This window comes from Cetorhinus maximus, chromosome 35 (genome assembly GCF_964194155.1).
Source record: "Cetorhinus maximus chromosome 35, sCetMax3.hap1.1, whole genome shotgun sequence".
Classification (NCBI taxonomy): domain Eukaryota; kingdom Metazoa; phylum Chordata; class Chondrichthyes; order Lamniformes; family Cetorhinidae; genus Cetorhinus; species Cetorhinus maximus.
This window is the reverse complement of record NC_135913.1, coordinates 9,312,788-9,334,460: the sequence shown is the minus strand read 5'-3', so window position 1 is coordinate 9,334,460 and position 21,673 is coordinate 9,312,788. Positions and strand designations below refer to the sequence as shown.

Below are 21,673 nucleotides of genomic sequence, written 5' to 3'. Positions count from 1 at the left end.
GTACACACACACACACTGAGAGAGACATCCACTCCTGTACACACACACACTGAGAGAGACATCCACTCCTGTACACACACACACACTGAGAGAGACATCCACTCCTGTACACACACACACTAAGAGAGACATTCAATCCTTTGCACACACACAGAGAGACATTCAATCCTGTACACACACACACTGAGAGAGAAATCCACTCCTGTACACACACACACACTAAGAGAGACATTCACTCCTGTACACACACACACACTGAGAGAGACATTCAATCCTGTACACACACACTGAGAGAGACATCCACTCCTGTACACACACACACACTAAGAGAGACATCCACTCCTGTACACACACACACACACACTGAGAGAGACATTCAATCCTGTACAAACACACACACACACACACTAAGAGACATTCAATTCTGTACACACACACACTGAGGGATACATTCAATCCTGTACACACACACACTGAGAGAGACATTCAATCCTGTACACACACACACTGAGAGAGACAATCAAACCTGTACACATACACACTGAGAGAGACATTCAATCCTGTACACACAGACACTGAGAGAGACATTCAATCCTGTACACACACACTGAGAGAGACATTCAATCCTGTACACACACACACACTGAGAGAGACATCCACTCCTGTACAAACACACACACACACACACACTGAGAGAGACATTCAATCCTGTACACACACTGAGAGAGACATTCAATCCTGTACACACACACTGAGAGAGACATCCACTCCTGTACACACACACACACTGAGAGAGAAATCCGCTCCTGTACACACACACACACTGAGAGAGACATCCACTCCTGTACATACACACACACTGAGAGAGACATTCAATCCTGTACACACACACTCACTGAGAGAGACATTCAATCCTGTACACACACACACACTGAGAGAGACATTCAATCCTGTACACACACACACACTGAGAGAGACATTCAATCCTGTAAACACACACACTGAGAGAGACATCCACTCCTGTACACACACACACACTGAGAGACATCCACTCCTGTACACACACACACTGAGAGAGACATCCACTCCTGTACATACACACACTGAGAGAGACATTCAATCCTGTACACACACACACACTGAGAGAGACATCCACTCCTGTACACACACACATACACTGAGAGAGACATCCACTCCTGTACACACACACACTGAGAGAGACATCCACTCCTGTACACACACACACACTGAGAGAGACATCCACTCCTGTACACACACACACACTGAGAGAGACATCCACTCCTGTACACACACACACACTGAGAGAGACATTCAATCCTGTACACGCACACACACTGAGTGAGACATTCAATCCTGTACACACACACACTGAGAGAGACATTCAATCCTGTACACACACACACTGAGAGAGACATTCAATCCTGTACACACACACACTGAGAGAGACATTCAATCCTGTACACACATACACACTGAGAGAGACATCCACTCCTGTACACACACACACACTGAGAGAGAAATCCGCTCCTGTACACACACACACACTGAGAGACACATCCACTCCTGTACAAACACACACACACACACACACTGAGAGAGACATTCAATCCTGTACACACACTGAGAGAGACATTCAATCCTGTACACACACACTGAGAGAGACATCCACTCCTGTACACACACACACACTGAGAGAGAAATCCGCTCCTGTACACACACACACACTGAGAGAGACATCCACTCCTGTACACACACACACACTGAGAGAGACATTCAATCCTGTACACACACACACACTGAGAGAGACATTCAATCCTGTACACACATACACACTGAGAGAGACATTCAATCCTGTACACACACACACACTGAGAGAGACATTCAATCCTGTAAACACACACACTGAGAGAGACATCCACTCCTGTACACACACACACACTGAGAGACATCCACTCCTGTACACACACACACTGAGAGAGACATCCACTCCTGTACACACACACACTGAGAGAGACATTCAATCCTGTACACACACACACACTGAGAGAGACATCCACTCCTGTACACACACACACACACTGAGAGAGACATCCACTCCTGTACACACACACACTGAGAGAGACATCCACTCCTGTACACGCACACACACTGAGAGAGACATCCACTCCTGTACACACACACACACTGAGAGAGACATTCAATCCTGTACACACACACACACTGAGAGAGACATTCAATCCTGTACACGCACACACACTGAGAGTGACATTCAATCCTGTACACACACACACTGAGAGAGACATTCAATCCTGTACACACACACACTGAGAGAGACATTCAATCCTGTACACACACACACTGAGAGAGACATTCAATCCTGTACACACATACACACTGAGAGAGACATCCACTCCTGTACACACACACACGCACACAGAAATCCACTCCTGTACACACACACACACACACACACACACACACACACAGAGACATCCACTCCTGTACACACACACACACTGAGACAGACATCCACTCCTGTACACACACACACTGAGAGAGACATTCAATCCTGTACACACACACACTGAGAGAGAGAGACATCCACTCCTGTACACACACACACACTGAGAGGGACATTCAATCCTGTACACACACACACACACAGAAATCCACTCCTGTACACACACACACACTGAGAGAGACATCTACTCCTGTACACACACACTGAGAGAGAAATCCACTCCTGTACACACACACACACTGAGAGAGACATCCACTCCTGTACACACACACACTGAGAGAGACATCCACTCCTGTACACACACACACACTGAGAGAGACATCCACTCCTGTACACACACACACTAAGAGAGACATTCAATCCTTTGCACACACACAGAGAGACATTCAATCCTGTACACACACACACTGAGAGAGAAATCCACTCCTGTACACACACACACACTAAGAGAGACATTCACTCCTGTACACACACACACACACACTGAGAGAGTCATTCAATCCTGTACACACACACTGAGAGAGACATCCACGCCTGTACACACACACACACTAAGAGAGACATCCACTCCTGTACACACACACACACACACTGAGAGAGACATTCAATCCTGTACACACACACACACACACTAAGAGACATTCAATTCTGTACACACACACACTGAGGGATACATTCAATCCTGTACACACACACACTGAGAGAGACATCCACTCCTGTACACACACACACTGAGAGAAACATTCAATCCTGTACACACACACACTGAGAGAGACATTCAAACCTGTACACATACACACTGAGAGAGACATTCAATCCTGTACACACAGACACTGAGAGAGACATTCAATCCTGTACACACACACTGAGAGAGACATTCAATCCTGTACACACACACACACTGAGAGAGACAATCAATCCTGTACACACACACTGAGAGAGACATTCAATCCTGTACACACACACTGAGAGAGACATCGAATCCTGTACACACACACACTGAGAGAGACATCCACTCCTGTACACACACACACGCTGAGAGTGACATCCACTCCTGTACTCATACACACTGAGAGAGACATCCACTCCTGTACACACACACACACTGAGAGAGACATCCACTCCTGTACACACACACACTGAGAGAGACATCGACTCCTGTACACACACACACGCTGAGAGAGACATTCAATCCTTTACACACACACACTGAGAGAGACATCCACTCCTGTACACACACACACTGAGAGAGACATCCACTCCTGTACACACATAAGGAGAACTTAGGAACACTGTTTTAAAGAATAGCGGTCTCCCATTTAAGACTGAGATGAGAAGAAATTTAGTTAGTCTGTGGAATTCTCTTCCCAAGAGGCGAGTGGATGCTGGGTCATTGAATATATTCAAGGCTGAGTTAAGGTGGATATTTGATTGACGAGAGAATCGAGGGTTACGCAGACCAACAGGAAAGCGGAGTTCAGGCCACAATCAGATCAGCCAGAATCAGATCAGCCATCATCTTATCAAATGACGGAGAAGGCTTCGGGGCTGAATGGCCTACTCCTGCTCCTAGTTATTCTGTTCTTATTCCAACACGTTCTTCAGACTACAATCTGTGACCAGTGATGGATAGAGAAGCATTATGTTTTGTGGACCCCAGAGGCTCTCCTGTGCCCGTTCATTAGGCCACTCGATCTCTCAGCTCCACCAACCATCCACCCTGCCTTCAGGCCTCCCAGCTGCAGCACTTCATCTTCCATTGGTGTAAGGATGGCAAGATCAGGACACCAGCACTCTTAGTGGCTGCTTCCCTGACATCATGTGCTCTCTTCTACAAGCAGATAAATTTGTATGGTTACTCACCCATCAAAGATACACATTAGTCTATGGTGATGTCAGCCTGGCTGTCCATCATGTCCCCACAGAGATGCATCCTGCATGTGGACACTCAGTCTGGGCAGCACAGGAGTCAACTCTCACTGGCCACGGCCTTCCACAGAGAGGCTGACATGTGGATAATGTGGATAAATGTGAGGTTATCCACTTTGGCAGCAAAAACAAGAAGGCAGATTATTATCGGAATGGCTATAAATTGAGAGAGGGGGAATGTGCAATGAGACCTGGGTGTCCTCGTACACCAGTCGCTGAAGGTAAACATGCAGGTGCAGCAGGCGACAAATAAGCCAAATGGTATGTTGTCCTTCATAGCGAGAGGATTCGAGTACAGGAACAGGGATGTCTTGCTGCAATTATACAGGACCTTGGTGAGGCCACACCTGGGATATTGTGTGCAGTTTTGGACTCCTTATCTGAGGAAGGATGTTCTTGCTATAGAGGGAGTGCAGCGAAGGTTTACCAGACTGATTCCTGGGATGGCGGGACTGACATGTAAGGAGAGATTGAGTCGGTTAGGATTACATTGACTGGAGTTCAGAAGAATGAGGGGGGATCTCATAGAAAGCTATAAAATTCTAACAGGACGAGACAGGGTAGATGCAGGAAGGATGTTCCCGATGGTGGGGGATCCAGAACCAGGGGTCACAGTCTGAGGATACGGGATAGACTATTTCGGACTGAGATGAGGAGAAATTTCTTCACCCAGGGAGTGGTGAGCCTGTGGAATTCACGAACACAGAAAGTGGAAGAGGCCAAAACATTGCCTGTGTTGAAGAAGGAGTTTGATATAGCTCTTGGGGCGAAAGGGATCAAAGGATATGGGGAGAAAGCGGGAGCAGGCGATTGAGTTGGATGATCAGCCATGATCATAATAAAAGGCGGAGCAGGCTCGAAGGGCCGAATGGCCTACTTCTGCTCCTAGTTTCTATGTTTAACTCTGTTTCTCTCCACAAATAGCCGGATCTGCTGAGTATTTCCAGTATATTATATTTATATTTAATTTGCAGCATTAATAATGTTTTCTTTTTCCTTCATAAATGGATGTTGTGCATTTGGAATGTCTCTTACTGTATATTATTATTAATAGTATTCGTTAAAACACTGTGGATTTACCCTGATTCCTGTTATTTTTCTCCCCCTGTTCCTTAGTCTATGGGGTAACCGTCTCACTGATTCTTGTGCCGAGGATCTCGCCTCCGCTCTCAGTACAAACCGGTCACTGACGGATCTGAACCTGGGAGCAAACTCCTTCACAGACCAATCTGTCCCCGCTCTCCGCCGCCTCATCCTGACCTGCAGGACTCTGAGTCTGATCCAGTGAGTGTTTGTGTTAATTTTCAGTGTAATAATTAAAATATAAATGGGATTTAAAATATAAATGGTCCTGAATCTATCAAACAGCAGCAATGAAAAGCGGATTGCCGCTGCTCGACAAGATTCTCCCAAACTGAAACTGCTTCATTTTCCTCCCGGGACCTTCAGCAGTGACCCCCACCAACCCCCACCCCGCCCCGGGGAGCTCCATCCGAGCAGAGTCTAGTCGGGTCAGGGGAGAGTGGTTGGGTTGGCGGGCTTGGGGGGGTTAATGCGGTCAGGTTGACGGCTAATGGGGCTGGGTCAGCGGCGTTGTTGGGTCGGGCTGTAAAGCCGGGCGTTTAGTCAGATTTGGTCAAGGGCAGAGTTGGGAGGGTCAGGAGGTAGTTGGGTAGGTGGGGGTGGTTGGAGGGGTTAATCGGGTAGTGTGGGTGTAGTATGATGGTCAGTGGGGGGTGGGGGTGGTTGGAGGGTTTAATCGGGTAGTGTGGGTGTAGTATGATGGTCAGTGGGGGTGTGGGGGTGGTTGGAGGGGTTAATCGGGTAGTGTGGGTGTAGTATGATGGTCAGTGGGGGGGCGGGGGTGGTTGGAGGGGTTAATCGGGTAGTGTGGGTGTAGTATGATGGTCAGTGGCGGGTGGGGGTGGTTGGAGGGGTTAATCGGGTAGTGTGGGTGTAGTATGATGGTCAGTGGGGGGTGGGGGTGGTTGGAGGGGTTAATCGGGTAGTGTGGGTGTAGTATGATGGTCAGTGGGGGGTGGGGGTGGTTGGAGGGGTTAATCGGGTAGTGTGGGTGTAGTATGATGGTCAGTGGGGGTTTGTTGGAGGGGTGAATCGGGTAGTATGGGTGTAGTATGATGGTCAGTGGGGGGTGGGGGTTGTTGGAGGGGTTAATAGGGTAGTGTGGGTGTAGTATGATGGTCAGTGGGGGAGGTGGGGGTAGTTGGAGGGGTTAATCGTGTAGTGTGGGTGTAGTATGATGGTCAGTGGGGGGTGGGGGTGGTTGGAGGGGTTAATCGGGTAGTGTGGGTGTAGTATGATGGTCAGTGGGGGGGTGGGGGTGGTTGGAGGGGTTAATCGGGTAGTGTGGGTGTAGTATGATGGTCAGTGGGGGGTGGGGGTGGTTGGAGGGGTTAATCGGGTAGTGTGGGTGTAGTATGATGGTCAGTGGGGGGGTTGGGGTGGTTGGAGGGGTTAATCGGGTAGTGTGGGTGTAGTATGATGGTCAGTGGGGGGTGGGGATGGTTGGAGGGGTTAATCGGGTAGTGTGGGTGTAGTATGATGGTCAGTGGGGGGGTGGGGGTGGTTTTAAGGGTTAATCGGGTAGTGTGGGTGTAGTATGATGGTCAGTGGGGGGTTGGGAGTGGTTGGAGGGGTTAATCGGGTAGTGTGGGTGTAGTATGATGGTCAATGGGAGGTGGGGGTGGTTGGAGGGTTTAATCGGGTAGTGTGGGTGCAGTATGATGGTCAGTGGGGGTTTGGGAGTGGTTGGAGGGGTTAATCGGGTAGTGTGGGTGTAGTATGATGGTCAATGGGAGGTGGGGGTGGTTGGAGGGTTTAATCGGGTAGTGTGGGTGTAGTATGATGGTCAATGGGAGGTGGGGGTGGTTGGAGGGTTTAATCGGGTAGTGTGGGTGCAGTATGATGGTCACTAGGGAGTGAGGGTGGGTGATTGGGGGACTCGGTTGTGGAGTTACCCGGGTATTAGACCGGGTTTTACAGTCAAATCCTGTGGATTTGTCCCAAGTCTCCGATTCTGATCCAGAGTCAGAGACATTCACACAGGGTCCCGGGCAGCAGGGGTATTGCCCAGTGGAAATTTAAACCTCTGGGGCAATTCCCACGTCGGCCCGCGGGTCAGGACTTCCCAGGGACCCGCTGCCCATCTTCAGCCATATGTCTGGTCTCTGATGACCCAGTGAGCAGGAGATTTGGCCCATTAACTCCAGTCTCCCTGTTATTGACACTGTTGTTCAATCTGTTTATTCCTGTTTAATCTTTAATCTGTTTCAGGCTGCGGGACAATCGGTTCAGTCCAAATGGAGAAAATCAGCTGAAGTCGCTGCAGGGAACCAGATCTGGACTGAGTGTGACAATGTGAACCTTTGTATTGATAAACATTCCTGTTCTCATTATAGGAACATTTTTAACCGAGTTTCTCTCCCTCCCCTTTAACCGGCCGCGCTCCAGGTTTAAATCCTATTGGCCCTTTCCCAGTTTCCAGCTCGAGCTGAGTGAGCGTCATCTCCCATTGTGACGTCAGAGGCCCAGCCACAGGGTCACGAGACTCAGCCGCCCGGCCCCACAGGCGCTGCTTCTGCAGGATATCCGGGGCTGAATGTTCCCCAATGGGGCACTGGGGAAATGTACAGACAGGGAGGGCCCAGGGTGGGGATCAGTCTGGGCTGCAGTGGGACATTGACAATTACACTCAGTATTCCTGGGTTTGCGGGGTAAAGCCCCTAGGGCTCCCGCTCAGTATCACTGCCCAGTGACCCTGCTGGGAAGTGAACCTGTGTGGGTTCAGAGTGGGTACAGGGTCTGTTCAGCTGGGATAGATCCCACTGTCCAATAGAGACAAACACCCACTGCATGTGGTGTCCCAGAGAGAGTATCCTATTGGGGAGGTTCCAGCGGATTCTGTAACCGAGGGATTGGATTGAAAGTCTCAATGCTTTTCTGTCGTCCCTAAGAAAGAAATCGTCAGTTGTTGAAACAATGAGTTGAATTTTGTGGAAGAATAAAATAGATCTACAGGGCAACTAAGGGTTAACCAGTTAAGATCATCGTGGAATACTACAGCACAGTTCCCTCTTTTGTTCTAGCAGGCACACCTGCAAATGCCAGCTAATTGAGCAGGAAAGGAGAAAAGGAGTATCATAAACAAGCTTCCTAGAATCCTTGAGACAAGGCTAGGATGTCTGCCCCCAACACAAAGAGACAGGATCAAGCAATGGTCATCTGTTCTCTAGAGTGTACACCCCCTAGCACTAAAGATAAGGTCAGGCATGGTTATCTATTCTCTGTCTCACTTTTTTATTACCAGATGGGCTTCCCCCAATATCCTGTATAGTCATAAATTAGAATATACTAATTGTGTGTTGCATGCCAAAGACAATGATTCTCAATGTAATTAATTATTGAAGGTTAGACAGTCTTATCACCTTCAAGCTCTTTGATATGTACAACTTTTACTATAAATATGTGTGTACTGTGATGCTTCCTCAGAGTGCCGGCTAGCTCCATTGTATGATATCATGATTTAATAAAGACTCCCGAGACAACCCTCCTGGGTCTGAGTGTTCACTCCGTTTTCCGCGACAAATTTAGTCACTGCCCTATTGATATTGCTGTAATTTACACTCTGAAGGGTGAGTTTCTAAACAGCTGGAATGACACAGAGGACTGGAGTGTGTCAAATAAGGAAGTTGACCTGGTAAATTCACCCACCCGCTCAAAGAGTAACAAGTTGTGGAAGTTAAGTGACCCAGTGGAAACTATACTGCAGTAAATGGACAGGATCCATGTAGGGACCCACAGCCTGAACCTCTGCGGGCCGAATGCATGGGTTGTGGTCTAAACACAGAGCAGGATCGCCAGTATTTAAACAGAGGGAAGATAGTTTGATGTTCTGGGTCAGGTTCATTAAGATGTAACTTTGATGGATTGATATTATTTTCCAGATACTGATGGACCTGTTGTACATGACATTATTTCCTGATTTATTTTACATCCCCCATCATATACAGTTTGTTTATTCTCCCCTCACTCTGGTACAATAAATGGTAAAGTTTTACTGTGTTCATCAGGTTTCAAAAAATCAAGGAATGGGAACCAATAATTTGTAATCAGTAATGACCAGATTTGAACAACAGGCTCACAGAAGAAGATGATCTGGTATTAGATATCTCCTGGGGCCACAGACTGACAGATCAAGGGACAGAGAGATAAGACTCTATGGTTTAATGTAGGAATCAACTCAGAAATGTCAACATAATCACCATACAGTAATGAGAGATTAATACTGATACAGTGGAAATAACAGGTAACAGGGACCAAAAAAAACACACTTTGTAAAGGCTTTTACACGCTTTTATGATGTTGTCACTGACACCCAATTAACACTCATAACCCACAAATTGCAATGAGATAAACAGCCCATTTAATGGAGTCGATTTCAACTATCAGGGGAGGATTGTGTATTGGGTTATGTTTCTGGACGAACAATCCAGGGGTTTTGCTGATAACCCAGAGAACATGAGTTCAGGTGACAGTTTGAGAATTTTAATGCAGTTTAACAGAAGCTGGATTTTAAATAGAAACTGTTGTCATTGATCATTAATCTGCCCGAGTGTTTGTAAAGGAAACGTGCTGTCCTTTTCTGGCCTGTTCTGTCTCTGACTCCAGACTCTCCAATGTGATTGACTGTCATGTTCGCCGCCTCTGAAGTGTGCGAGTATTCCGCTTAGTTGTATCAAACAGTCACATCGATCATTCAAGGAGATGCCCCAACAGCTCCATCTCAGGGTAATTTGAGTCGACATTTATAGTGACTCCACCAGCAACAGCCACAGCTGGGAAGTGGGTGGAACTTGTCACTCGGGTGTAAAACTGGTGTTTCAGATCCTTGAAATGGAAATTGAAAGTTTTCTGTGAGGCCGCTGATTTCTAAGGCCAGTTTCTCACCAGAGGAGCAATTTGGGGGATAAATGTTCATGCAAACACCGGGGAGCTCCCCATATCTTCTTGTATTAGAGCGTCTGGGATGTGTTCTATCCACTGGAACAGACAGAGAGCGCCAGGGATTAACACCTCATCGGGGAAAGCAACAAACACTGGAAAAGAGAATCGGGCCGAGACCAAAAAGCCCGGCCGGTTTACTATATACCCTGTTATGGGCAAAATCCCAAGACAAACCTCTTCTCCAATCAACAGTATTAGATAGACAGACTACGGAATGGATGAATTAGATTCCTGAATGGTTCATAATAAATAAATCTCCCCAATCTGCAGTAATCTCAGACACTGATCTAAACTATAATTTTATAATCAGTGATCTAGTGAATACATTTTGATGGTGATAGACTGAGTTCGCAGCCTCTCATTCATTGTGCTACTTACCTGCCTATTAATTGTGTAATTAATGTTCCTGTGTGACCCTATCTGCAACTATACAGAATAGTTCCTCCCGATCCACTCCAGCTCTACCCTCACAATTGTAAACACCTCAAATAAATGGTCCCTTAGTCTCCTCTGTTCCAAAGAAAACAACCCCAGCATATCCAGTCTTTCCTCATAGGAAATGGGTGAGTGCCAGGCTGTCAAGGAGGGTAAGGCCAGTAGTGCACTAAACCCCTCAGGTCATCTCGCTCTACAACATTTATTCAGCCCTGAATACTGGTGAGAATGACGGGTCAACTGGGGAGTGCAGCCAGAGCCAAACCCATGGTGCCACGGATTGTTCAGCTGTCCGGGGGTGAGGAGGTGCAATAATTGGAGATTCTGTAGTTCAGGGAGACCGCCGGCCTTTCTGCGGCTGCAGGCATGAGTCTTGGATGAGTTGTTGCCAGACCAACCACCTCCCCCCAACCCCCATGGTGGGTCAAGGCCATGCCGAAATCGGCAAAGACAAAGAAAGCAATGCTCAAAAAGATGCAAATAAAAATATGTAACTTATTAAATTCAGAGCTTGGAGGCTCTTCTCAGCATCACCACATCTCTCTTAAAAGAGCTGAGACCACAAGAAAATGGCACTTGCGGCCCAGCTCCTTCTCAATAGAGATCAGTAAGAAACATGTGCTACACCCGCGCTTTCTCTTTGTCAGATCTGAACAATTATTGTGTGTTGTGTCTCCTGTTTAATGGACCTAGAGCGAGTCTTCTTCCCTATTATTCCCAAATTTCCCCAGTCCCATACAATGTGAACAATTATTGTGATGTGTTCTTCTCTAATCTGTAAACTTCATTGTTCCAGAGTGTGGGAACATCTACTGGCCGGAACTGAGAACTGTAACAGAGCGGCTCAGATTCACATTTACTGTCAGTGTTGCAAAAACAGCCACAATGTGCAATGTAAGCAAATAGTTTCTGTCTGTTCATTATGTTGTATTGTTCCACATTTTATAGTGAGAAATGAGTAGAATCAAGGAATAATAACGATATTGCTTCACTCATTGGATTATTGTAAATTAACCATGTTATCCTTGACAAGACATTAAGCACCATTTCTGTCTGATTTCTCAGGTTTACATGACTGAAAAAAAACCGAACACAAATATCAATAAAAACTAAGCTGATAGCTTCACAGGAAATAAAAGCCAATGAGATGGGGGTGAAATACAAAGAGAATAAAATGAAATAAATCTGAAAATGCTGGACAGGCTGATCCTGAAACATCTGTGGAGAAGTTCGGGTTAACAGTTCAGGGCCCTGAACCTTCTCTAGACCTGAAAAGATAAACCAACATCTCCAAAGAGAGATTTGAACTTTCCCCTCCTTTAGTTTAGTAAATTTTTATTTTGATTTCAGAGTTGCTTATTTTTTATTGAAATATTCTGTTGTAAATACCATGGCCCCAAATCTTCTTGTCTCCGGATGGTCAGAAATGGGGCGTTTGTGAGAAGATGTGTGTTGGGATCCTATGGAAGTCCTGACTCGGGGACTTTCCTTATTAAATGGGTGAAGGGAGCTGGACAGGCTTTTCCTGTTTCCACATTCTGGGTTGTTCTTTCCCGGTGTCTTGGGGATGACAGTAGGCCGTAAATAGGAACTCTCTGCTTCTTTCTTGCCTGTGAGCTGTCTGATTGGGACTCTTCCTGTTAATCCGAGGGCATTTAAGAGTCAACCACATTACTCTGGAGTAATGTAGGAGTTTGGAGTCACATGTAGGCCAGACCAGGTAAGGATGACGGATGACAGATTTCCTTCCCTAAAGGACATTTGTGCACAAGATGGGTCTTTACAACAATTGACAATGGTTTCATAGTCACCATCACTGAGACTAGTTTCTATTCCAGAATTTGTTTAAGTAAATTCAAACTCCACCAGCAGCTGTGGTGGGATTTGCACCCATATCCCCTGAGCAGTAGCCTAGGAATAGGGATTACTAGTCCAGCGACAATACCACTACAGCACCATACCCACCCCTGATGGAGGAACCTTCACTCCGCCCCCATCCCTCGCCCAAGGCCTGAACTGGATCATTGTCGGGCTTCCTCCAGACTCGGGGAGTCCTCCTGCCAGATTAAAAATTGAGGCTGGGCAGGAAAGGGCCATTAAGGGAATATATTTAAGTAGGAAATTGATAGAGTTCTGGGCTCTTCAGGCGTCAAGTGTTCTGGGGAGAGAGCGGGAGGATGGCGTTGAGATAGAGGATCAGCCATGATCATACTGAATGGCGGAGCAGGCTCGAAGGGCCGAATGACCCAGTCCTGCTCCTATTTCCTATGCTTTTCAATTGTTGTAGGGGTGGGCAGCCCATCTGAGACCTCGTCCACCCCAGCATTAAATTGCTGAGAGATCGGGCAGGCGTGAATGCAGTGGGAAGCCTGTCCGTGATATTTAACAGTCAACCACCCCCTCCCCACTCCTTCCCGCCCCCCTTCCCCTGCCCGGCCAACTGCAGACAAACCAGCCAGACACAGAGCATCAAATTCAGGCCTATTTTATTGCAGCTCACAAGCTGTGGGAAGCTTCACCCGCTTTTACTCTTATTGGTCTAACAAGGTTGAAGCTTTTCTCTACCAGTGAAAACTAACTGTTTTAATTTTATTTCCAGTAATATTACAGGCATTTGGAAATGTGTCTGATGAAAGAGCAAAAAAAAAACTTTTGGGCAAAGCTGAGAAAAATACCAAAGGATTGGAAAAAACAAAGATTAAAATAGTTTTTAGTTTGTCTTTTACCTGATTACAAAAAGTTGACACAGTTGCGCACATTTGGGAATGTTGTGAAATTGGAAACAGAATTTGAATTTGGTTGGTATATGGGAGACAGATGCTGATAAAGATTGTATAAAGACAGAGTCAAGAATCTGCGGTTGCTTTCAGAGATCCCGGGATACGAGCGCACGTTGAAAAGAAGGGCCCTGAACCCACAGTCAGGCGACATTTCCGTGTGTGCGTTAACACAGAAACTGGCTCTTTCACCTCAACTGGGCTGAATCGGAATTTCTGTGAAATCAGTGGTTTGGTACATTGAATCGAGGACAGTTTGCTGAAAAAATATACTTTAAAACCGAGAGGAACCGGGCTGTGCTCAATTTGGTAATGAATATACACGCAGAATTCATTAATAATCTGACAATAAACGTGCATCTTGTAAACTGTGACCGTAACATGACAGAGTAATTTACATTTTAATCTCTGCCACCATTTTGTTCATTTTTAAAATTTACTTTTTTCCTTCATTTCCTTTGCTTTTTGACGGCAGCTATTCAGAATCCACCATCTTTTGTTTCCTTGCTTACCCCGTTTCCCCTCCCTCAATAAAGACCAGAATTCTGCTAATTTCAGTTCTATTTTCCGGTCACTGCACTAATCAGCAGATCCTTGTCACAGGGATGATTTTCCCTTTGGGTCCTTCATTGAATAAAATTTGAAAGATGGTGAACGCCATTCATATTCCTCGCTTTTCCTCCTCGCCAAACTTTCAGTTTTCCCCCTCTGGAACTTTGTTTGCTTCTTGAACTCCCTCCTAACCCTCTAGAAATCCAGACACTAAACCCCAGCTCAGTCCCTACATTTTACCGACTGACAGCCCCTTTACCGAAACCCATAATCATGATTGCAGGAAGAATTTGATAATGTTTTTTAGAAAGTTATTTCCTATGACTTGGATCGTAGGACCCATGGCCAGAGGCACGGATTTAAATCCAGATAACAGTGTAACTCTCTTTTTAATGCTTCCTTTGAACCTGCCTCCAGCACACTCTCAGGCAGTGCATTCCAGGCCTTAACCACTTTTTGCAGGAAAAGTAAAGTTTTTCCTCGTGTCCCTTTTGTTTTTTTTTTAACGAACTACTTTAAATCTCTACCCTCTCAGTCTTGAAACTTTCACGAACGGTAACACTTTCTCCCTGTCTCTTCTGACCAGGCACCTCGTGATTTTCAATCCTTCTATCAAATCTCCTCTCAGCCTTCTTTTCTCCCAGGAAAACAGTCCTAAGTTCTCCAATCTACCATCATAACTGAAGTTCCTCATTCCAGGAGTATTCTCGTGAATCTTTCCTGCCCTCTTTCCAACATCCTTCACATCACCACATCCTTCCTAAAGAGCAGCGCCAGAGCCAGACGGGATACAACAACTGAGACTCAACTAGTGCCTTCTACAAATCCTGTTCTCCTCATTCCCATTACAACACTTGGTTTTTGTGCCTATTGTCTCCTGTCCTCACAGGCAATCGCTTTCGATGTGATCCCACAATCAAAGGATCAGATTTAAGTTGTGCAGAGCTTGCACGCACAGTGGAGAAGAAGGCTCCAAAAATTAATGTTGGCCTTGCCAGCAATTCTCTCACCCAAGAACGAAAAATAGTAAAAGCTGTCGATGTATTCCAAACCTCACGGCAACCCTAAGCTGGGGTCCTGTCCAAGTCTCAGTTGAAAGAATCTCATAGTGACCTTAACCTCACGGCCTACACACTGACATTTAAAATATAATCATAGAATGGGCACAGCACAGAAGGCCATTTGGCCCATCCTGTCTGTGCTGGCTTTCAGAAGGAGAACTTCACCCAGTGTCAATCCTTCGCCTTCTTCCTGATCCCTGCATATCACCGCCCCCCACCCCCCACCCTTTTCAGGACTTCCAAACTTTTCTATTTCCTTGAGTATAGAAGAATGAAGGTTTAAAACCTGTTAAAGTGATTTGTTAGGTTAAACACGGAAAAAACTGCTTCTCCCGCCAGTAAGAATGGGGTTGAATCTTGACCTGTTTTTGCCTCTGATCCACAGCGATCGTCCCAACCAAGGGAAAAATCAGGAAGAGTAGCTGGAAATCCGGAAACAATTCTAAAATCGATGGAAGCTACCACAATTACAAGATGTTGGGTCTTTTCTGCAAATCCAAGAGTTCTCCCTTTCTTCAGTTCTCCTTGAAGAATTCAACCTCCTTGACTCGTTTTGTTGCCGTTTTGCTGGGAGTGAACACCTTGAGCCAAAAAGGCAACGCCCAAACAGCGATGGAAACCTGGACCCTCAGGATAAAAGTCCGATGCTCTACCGACGGAGGTACCCGGGCTTGGTTTGACATGCTTCCCGCAGCCGCCTTCACTGTCCACAAAGAGGCATCGCAAACATTTGTTGTATTTCTTTCTTTGGCAGTTCTGTTTTTTTTATATATTTCCAGCTTTCACGCGACTTTGTTTTTCCACCTGAAAGGAAGGTGAAATCAGATTCAATCGGGATTTCAATGGAACTAATTTATAGGGTAATGGGGAAAAGCTGGATTGTGGAACATTATTGACAGATCTATCAAAGAGCAGGGACAGACTCATGGGCCGACAGGCTTCCTTCTGAATGATAGGATTCCGCGATTCACGAGTTTTGTTTCGACATTGGCTGAGAGATTAGAAAAGGGCTCATGAGGTGAAGGTGATGAATAACTGATTCCAGACAATTGTCTGATGTTTTGTACATTACATTATGCCTGACATTTTGTATCGACAAGTAACGAGGCTGCGTTTGTCGAGCTGTGGCGACCGAGTGGTTAAGGTATTGTACTGAGTGTTGTGTGTGCGGTTCGGAGTGAACATTCAAACACTGCTCGCAGCCTCCCCATGATTAAAATGATTATCTTCTCGCATCAGCTCCCTGACTTGAGAATGCATTAAATTAAACCCATTGACCCGAAACTTGGAAACACAAATAATTTATCCAGATCAATTAGATAATGTAGATTTGCTAGAAACAGAACGAACTGCAAAAACAGGTGTTCAGGAAACTGGTTGAAATGTATTTTAACAAAGAACCTGAAATGTTTGGGAGGAAAAGCAGGATTTTCAGCTCAAGAGCATTAACGCGGTTTATCATACGGTTTATCTGCGTGAAAGGATGGTAACAACTTGTGTAGCTGCATAGACACAAGTTTTTGGACAGGAACTCAAATAAATCAACATATAACCAGTTTGAGAGGCGATGTATGCCAGGGATGTAAAATCGGGTCGGTAATTAACGGCTAAGCTGATAGTTGTAGAACAGACAGCAGCTTCACCCACAGCATCATAGAACTGCCTGATATAGTGAACAGGCAAATAAAGGGTTTTATTCTGTTTCCCACCTCTGTGTCATTCTGATTCTTGCTATTGTGAGCCCGGAGTCCCCTGCGGCCTCTGGTAGCTGTTAACATGTGTCTGATTGTCAAACAATTAAATAATAAAATATAAAATAAAATTGAGAAATGGAGATAAAATACAACGAAAATTCCGCTACCCCGGAGATCGATGCAAAAAAAATCCGCGCCGGGGCGGGGACCATAGTGAACATTGTTAATGATCAGTTTGTTGATCACCCGTTTTTGCAGTTTGTTCAGTTGCCGAGAAATGAACATTTGTGTTCCTAAGCAAATCAAAATGGCATATTCTCCCAATAGATCAGCACAGAGACCGCTGTTATGCTCACTGTAGCAGTTTTCACAGTGACATACTTTGCTTTAAAATTCTGGCCATATATCGCTGAGAGTGACAGTGACAATTGAAGATTGGAAATGGAGCTAAATTGCGAATGAGAAGTAAGGTGGCCACTTCAGTGCCAACTTATGATGGGTGTTTCAGCGCGAAATGAGGGAGTGCCTGCTCAACTTAAAGTTTGGTGCTGCCATAACAATGACAGTGTTGGAGAGGAATGAATGTGTAAAGATTGTGCTGAAAGTTTGCTATTCTAATATATGAAGAATATGATCAGTAGATCTGCTGTTTCCAGACACCATATAGACAGAGATACATTTGGAAAGGCCGCAGTTTCTTCTGGTGAGAATTATGATTGTCAATAGGTTCGCCGTAAGAAAGAGGGAAACGAGATCAGTGATAGCGACAGTCAGATAAATATCACAGTATGTAGAGGGAATGTTCAGATGTGCTCCGACTGAGAATTATGAACCTTGATTCTTTCCTATCATACATGCAGACACTTTTTTCAAAGCATGAAAACAATATACGCTAAACATCCTTCCAGTACACTTCTTTGAGACAGTATCAAGGCAGCAGGGGGGCGGGGGTCACTCGGATTCTGTGTCTGGAATGGTACCGAAGAACGACCCAAGGACCATCGACACTCAGTCCTTGCTGACTGACCGCGCACCAGCCGGAACGTTGGAACTATCGTATTTGTAAATTGAAAGCTTCAGGTTACCAGCGAGCTGGAAGGGAATGAGTTTTCCCCAGAGCTGCCTCATTGTCCCGATCTTCACAAAGCTGTTCAGCAACATCAGCGCTCCCCTTCTGAATGTTCAAAATATTCCGCCGAAAGCAAACCTCAAGCTGAAAAACTTCTCGCCCTCAACAGGCTGATATCTTATCCAATCTCTCTTTTTCTATTTATTACATGAGATATGGATATGCCTCCACGACCAGTATAAGTTGCTCATCCGAAATTGCCTTGAGAAGGATTGCAAAATTTACAAAGTGAAAGCACTTCAAACATTGAAGTAAAATTCGTTTTGAGATGTTGCCCTGTCCTCAGGATGATGCAAGTGAAGCTTGGAATTGGGACTGAATTGCGAATGAGAAGTAAGACGGTCACAGTGTTTACAAATTATGAGGGGATCTTTAGCGAGAAATGAGCGAGTGCCTGTTGAATTTTAAATTTGGCAGTAAAAGCCGGGGAAGTTGCAAGTGCAGGAAACTGAAAGATATTTCCACCTGGCTCTCAATCAGCGGCTTTAGGCGATTGGAGCAAGTTGCGGAACCAGTAAATGAGAGAACAAATAACAGGCCGACTGCCCTCGGTGATTTATAAATCTATCCCAGTAACAGTCATACAGCAAAACTACTAAACCGTGGGGAGAGCTCACAGTAATTTTGCGTTGGGTTTACCCTCTGCTGGGTGATTTCGTGGCTAAATTGTCTGAGAGAGATTGGAATTACCACAAGTTAGACGGGAAAACATTGGTTTCTCAGCGACCTAGTTTATCCGTCGCTTACAAGTAGCTCAGCAATGAAGTAGGCGTTGCGCGGTTCAGTATTTTACTTCGTTCCGGTCATGTTGGAGAATAATTAGCAACACATTAGGAGTATATTGTGCTGCTTTTTTAAAAGACATCTCGAAGCAGCAAATGTTTTTTTGGCCTCGCCAGCAGCTGATTGACTGTTGAGAAATTTGATAATGGATAGACTTTGCTGACAGATGCAGTATTTGCGTGAAATTGTTGTGAAGCGAGTTATTGTTGTCGTGTAGAGACTGTTGATAGCTTCAATACAATCACTTTATGGTAGGCTAGTATGATTGGTTGCGCTGTCGCTTGCAAGTTGTCTCGAGTGAATTTGCCTGCAGCATTGCAGCGAACGGCAGGCATGGGCACAGTTAACAGCGATGTCACTGCTCGTCTGCAAGTGTTCCGCTGTACAGGAGAAAATATTTGTTGCCATGATGTTGACAGGTTTATTGCACAGAAATGTGAAAAGAAGGACGGATTTGTCAGGACAAGAGGCAGAAATTTTCCAAAGGCAAGAAGTGTGGAAGAGAAAAAGGCTCAACCTGCGATGCCGCAGGAGAACACGGTCCTATCCGAAATCCCATTCCGATGTGACAGTATAGGAATTACCACTGAACCTCGAACAATGGAACAGTAGAAGGACTGCAACTGAACTGGAATAGGGACAGAATTACCATACATCTCCCATGTCTCGTTGTTCAATGGGGATCGAACCCGTGAGCTTTAACGCTATTAGCACCATCCTCTAACCATTGGAGCGAACTGATCAAAAACAGAAAGTGCCGGGAAAACTCAGCAGGTCTGACAACATCTGTGGAGGGAAAGACAGAGTTAACATTTCGAGTCCGTATGACTCTGAAGAGGTTTTTCCAGCATGTTTTGTTTCTGTTCCAGATTCCCAGCATCCGCAGCATTTTGCCTTTATCTCGGAGCTAACTGGTCGCCAAGCTGCACGTTTCCTAGTTTGATCAAATGCTTTTCAAATTCAGTGTAACAGTGAGTGGAGAATTCAGCATTCTTCCTTCCCTGACTGATCCCGCACAGGCTGGAACTCTCGTTTTTGCCCAGTCAAAGCTTCAGGTTACCCGGGAGCTGTAAAGATAAATTTGCCCCAGAGATGCTGAGCAGAGCGTCTTTTGCAAGTGTTCCGTTGTACAGTAGCAAAGCTTTGTTGTCTTGTCGCCAACAACTTTGTGGCACAGAATTGTTAAAAGGACGGATTTGTCAGAACTAGTGGCAGAAATGTTCAAGAAGCAAGAAGCATGGATGGAAAAAAAACACAGCCTGCAACGCTGCAGAAGAACTTTTCGAAACGCTCTTTCCATGTGACAGCGGAGGAATAACAACTGAACCGGGTCCGGGATTTAATTACTTCTAAGTCGAATAAAATACGTTGGCCCGTACGGGGATCGAACCCGCGACCTTGGCGTTATTAGCACCACGCTCTAACCATCTGAGCTAACCGGCCACCTGGTGCAATTTCCCTAGTATCTGGTTTTTAAATTTAACGGGCAGTGAGTGGAGGATTCCGCAATTTCCTCGCTGATTGATCACGCACAGGCTGGAAATCTCGGATTTGCCCAGTTGAAAGTTCAGGTTACCAGCGAGCTGTGAGTGTATGTTTCTCCCAGAGCTGCTGAATGATCCGATCTTCACAAAGCTGTTCAGCAACAGATACGTTCTCCTTCTTGTCAATGATGAAAAGATTCTGTCCAAAGCAAACCTTAAACTGCAAAATCTCCCGTCATCAATAGGCTGGTATCTATGCAATCTCTTTTCTATTTATTTCATGGGGTGTGGGCATATCGCGCATGACCAGTGCAAGTTGCTCATTCAAAATTGCCTTCGGAACGATGCTAAATTATATAAAATATATAAGCACTTCAAACACTGAAGTAAAAATAGTGTGGAAATGTTGCTCTATCTCTAGGATGTTGGAATTGCAGCGTGTGGATTTCATGGCGAATTAGGAGGAAGTTGCTCACAATCGGGAAAACTCACGACGGGGGCTTCAACAAGAAATTACCGAGTGCCTGTTGAAATTTATATTTGGTGCTATTATTCGCGGGAGTTGCAATGTCAGGGAACTGAAATATATTTCCGCCTGGCCCTCAATCGATGACTTGAGGCGATCAGAGCAAGTTGGGAAAGCGGTAAGTAACAGGGCAACTGCCATGTGATTGATGTATTTACCTGATTAATAGTCATACAGCAGCGCCGCTTCACAAGCCTCAGAACAACATTGTGGGGGGAGCTCAATCTTGTTTTGCCTCGGGTTTACCCTCTTCTGGCTGTCTTCATAACGAAGCGTTCGAGATTGGTTGGAATTAGACGGGGACGGTATTGCCAGTCAGGGATCAGAAGGAAGTTCAGGACCGAGAATGCACTGTTCTGCCTACAGTAGGAGGTACTGCACCAAGAACCTGCTCCAGTTAAACAGAAGTGACAAGGTTTGGACCAGGCACCTTGAAAGAGCGGGCATCATAGACTGGGGAGGTGAAGATCGAGCAAGATCATACCTGTTATATACTCCAGAAGGTACAATCCGCCGGAACAGGATTCTCCTCCTCATCTGTTGAGTAGAACCTCCTGTCGTACTTTTAAGTTAATCAGGTAGACACAGTCAAGTGGGTGTACCTACATCACATCCATTGCAGCGGTTCAATAAAGCAACTCAGCACCACCTTATCAAGGGAAATTGGTGATGGGTAATAAACACCGGCCTAGCCAGCCGCCTGCCAAATCCCATGAATCAATTAAAAAATGTGCCAG

At 45.6% G+C, this 21,673-nt stretch overlaps 2 protein-coding genes and 1 non-coding gene across 5 annotated transcripts in view; 1 reads left to right on the top strand and 2 right to left on the bottom strand.

The window, feature by feature from the left end:
• Positions 1–8,332, top strand: part of LOC144671985 (uncharacterized) — a 53,448-nt gene extending 45,116 nt beyond the window's left edge. The window contains exons 6-8 of the mRNA XM_078533922.1: positions 5,588–5,755; positions 7,766–7,881; positions 7,980–8,332. Coding sequence (XP_078390048.1) covers positions 5,588–5,755; positions 7,766–7,853 — 256 coding nt within the window. The 3' untranslated portion in view covers positions 7,854–7,881; positions 7,980–8,332. The remainder of the gene's footprint in view (positions 1–5,587; positions 5,756–7,765; positions 7,882–7,979) is intronic.
• LOC144672031 (NACHT, LRR and PYD domains-containing protein 3-like) overlaps positions 1–21,673 on the bottom strand; it is a 705,001-nt gene that overhangs the window by 216,699 nt on the left and 466,629 nt on the right. The gene's annotated exons all lie outside the window — the stretch shown is intronic.
• trnai-aau (transfer RNA isoleucine (anticodon AAU)) lies at positions 20,296–20,369 on the bottom strand. The gene has a single exon. It is a non-coding gene; the product is annotated as a tRNA-Ile (tRNA).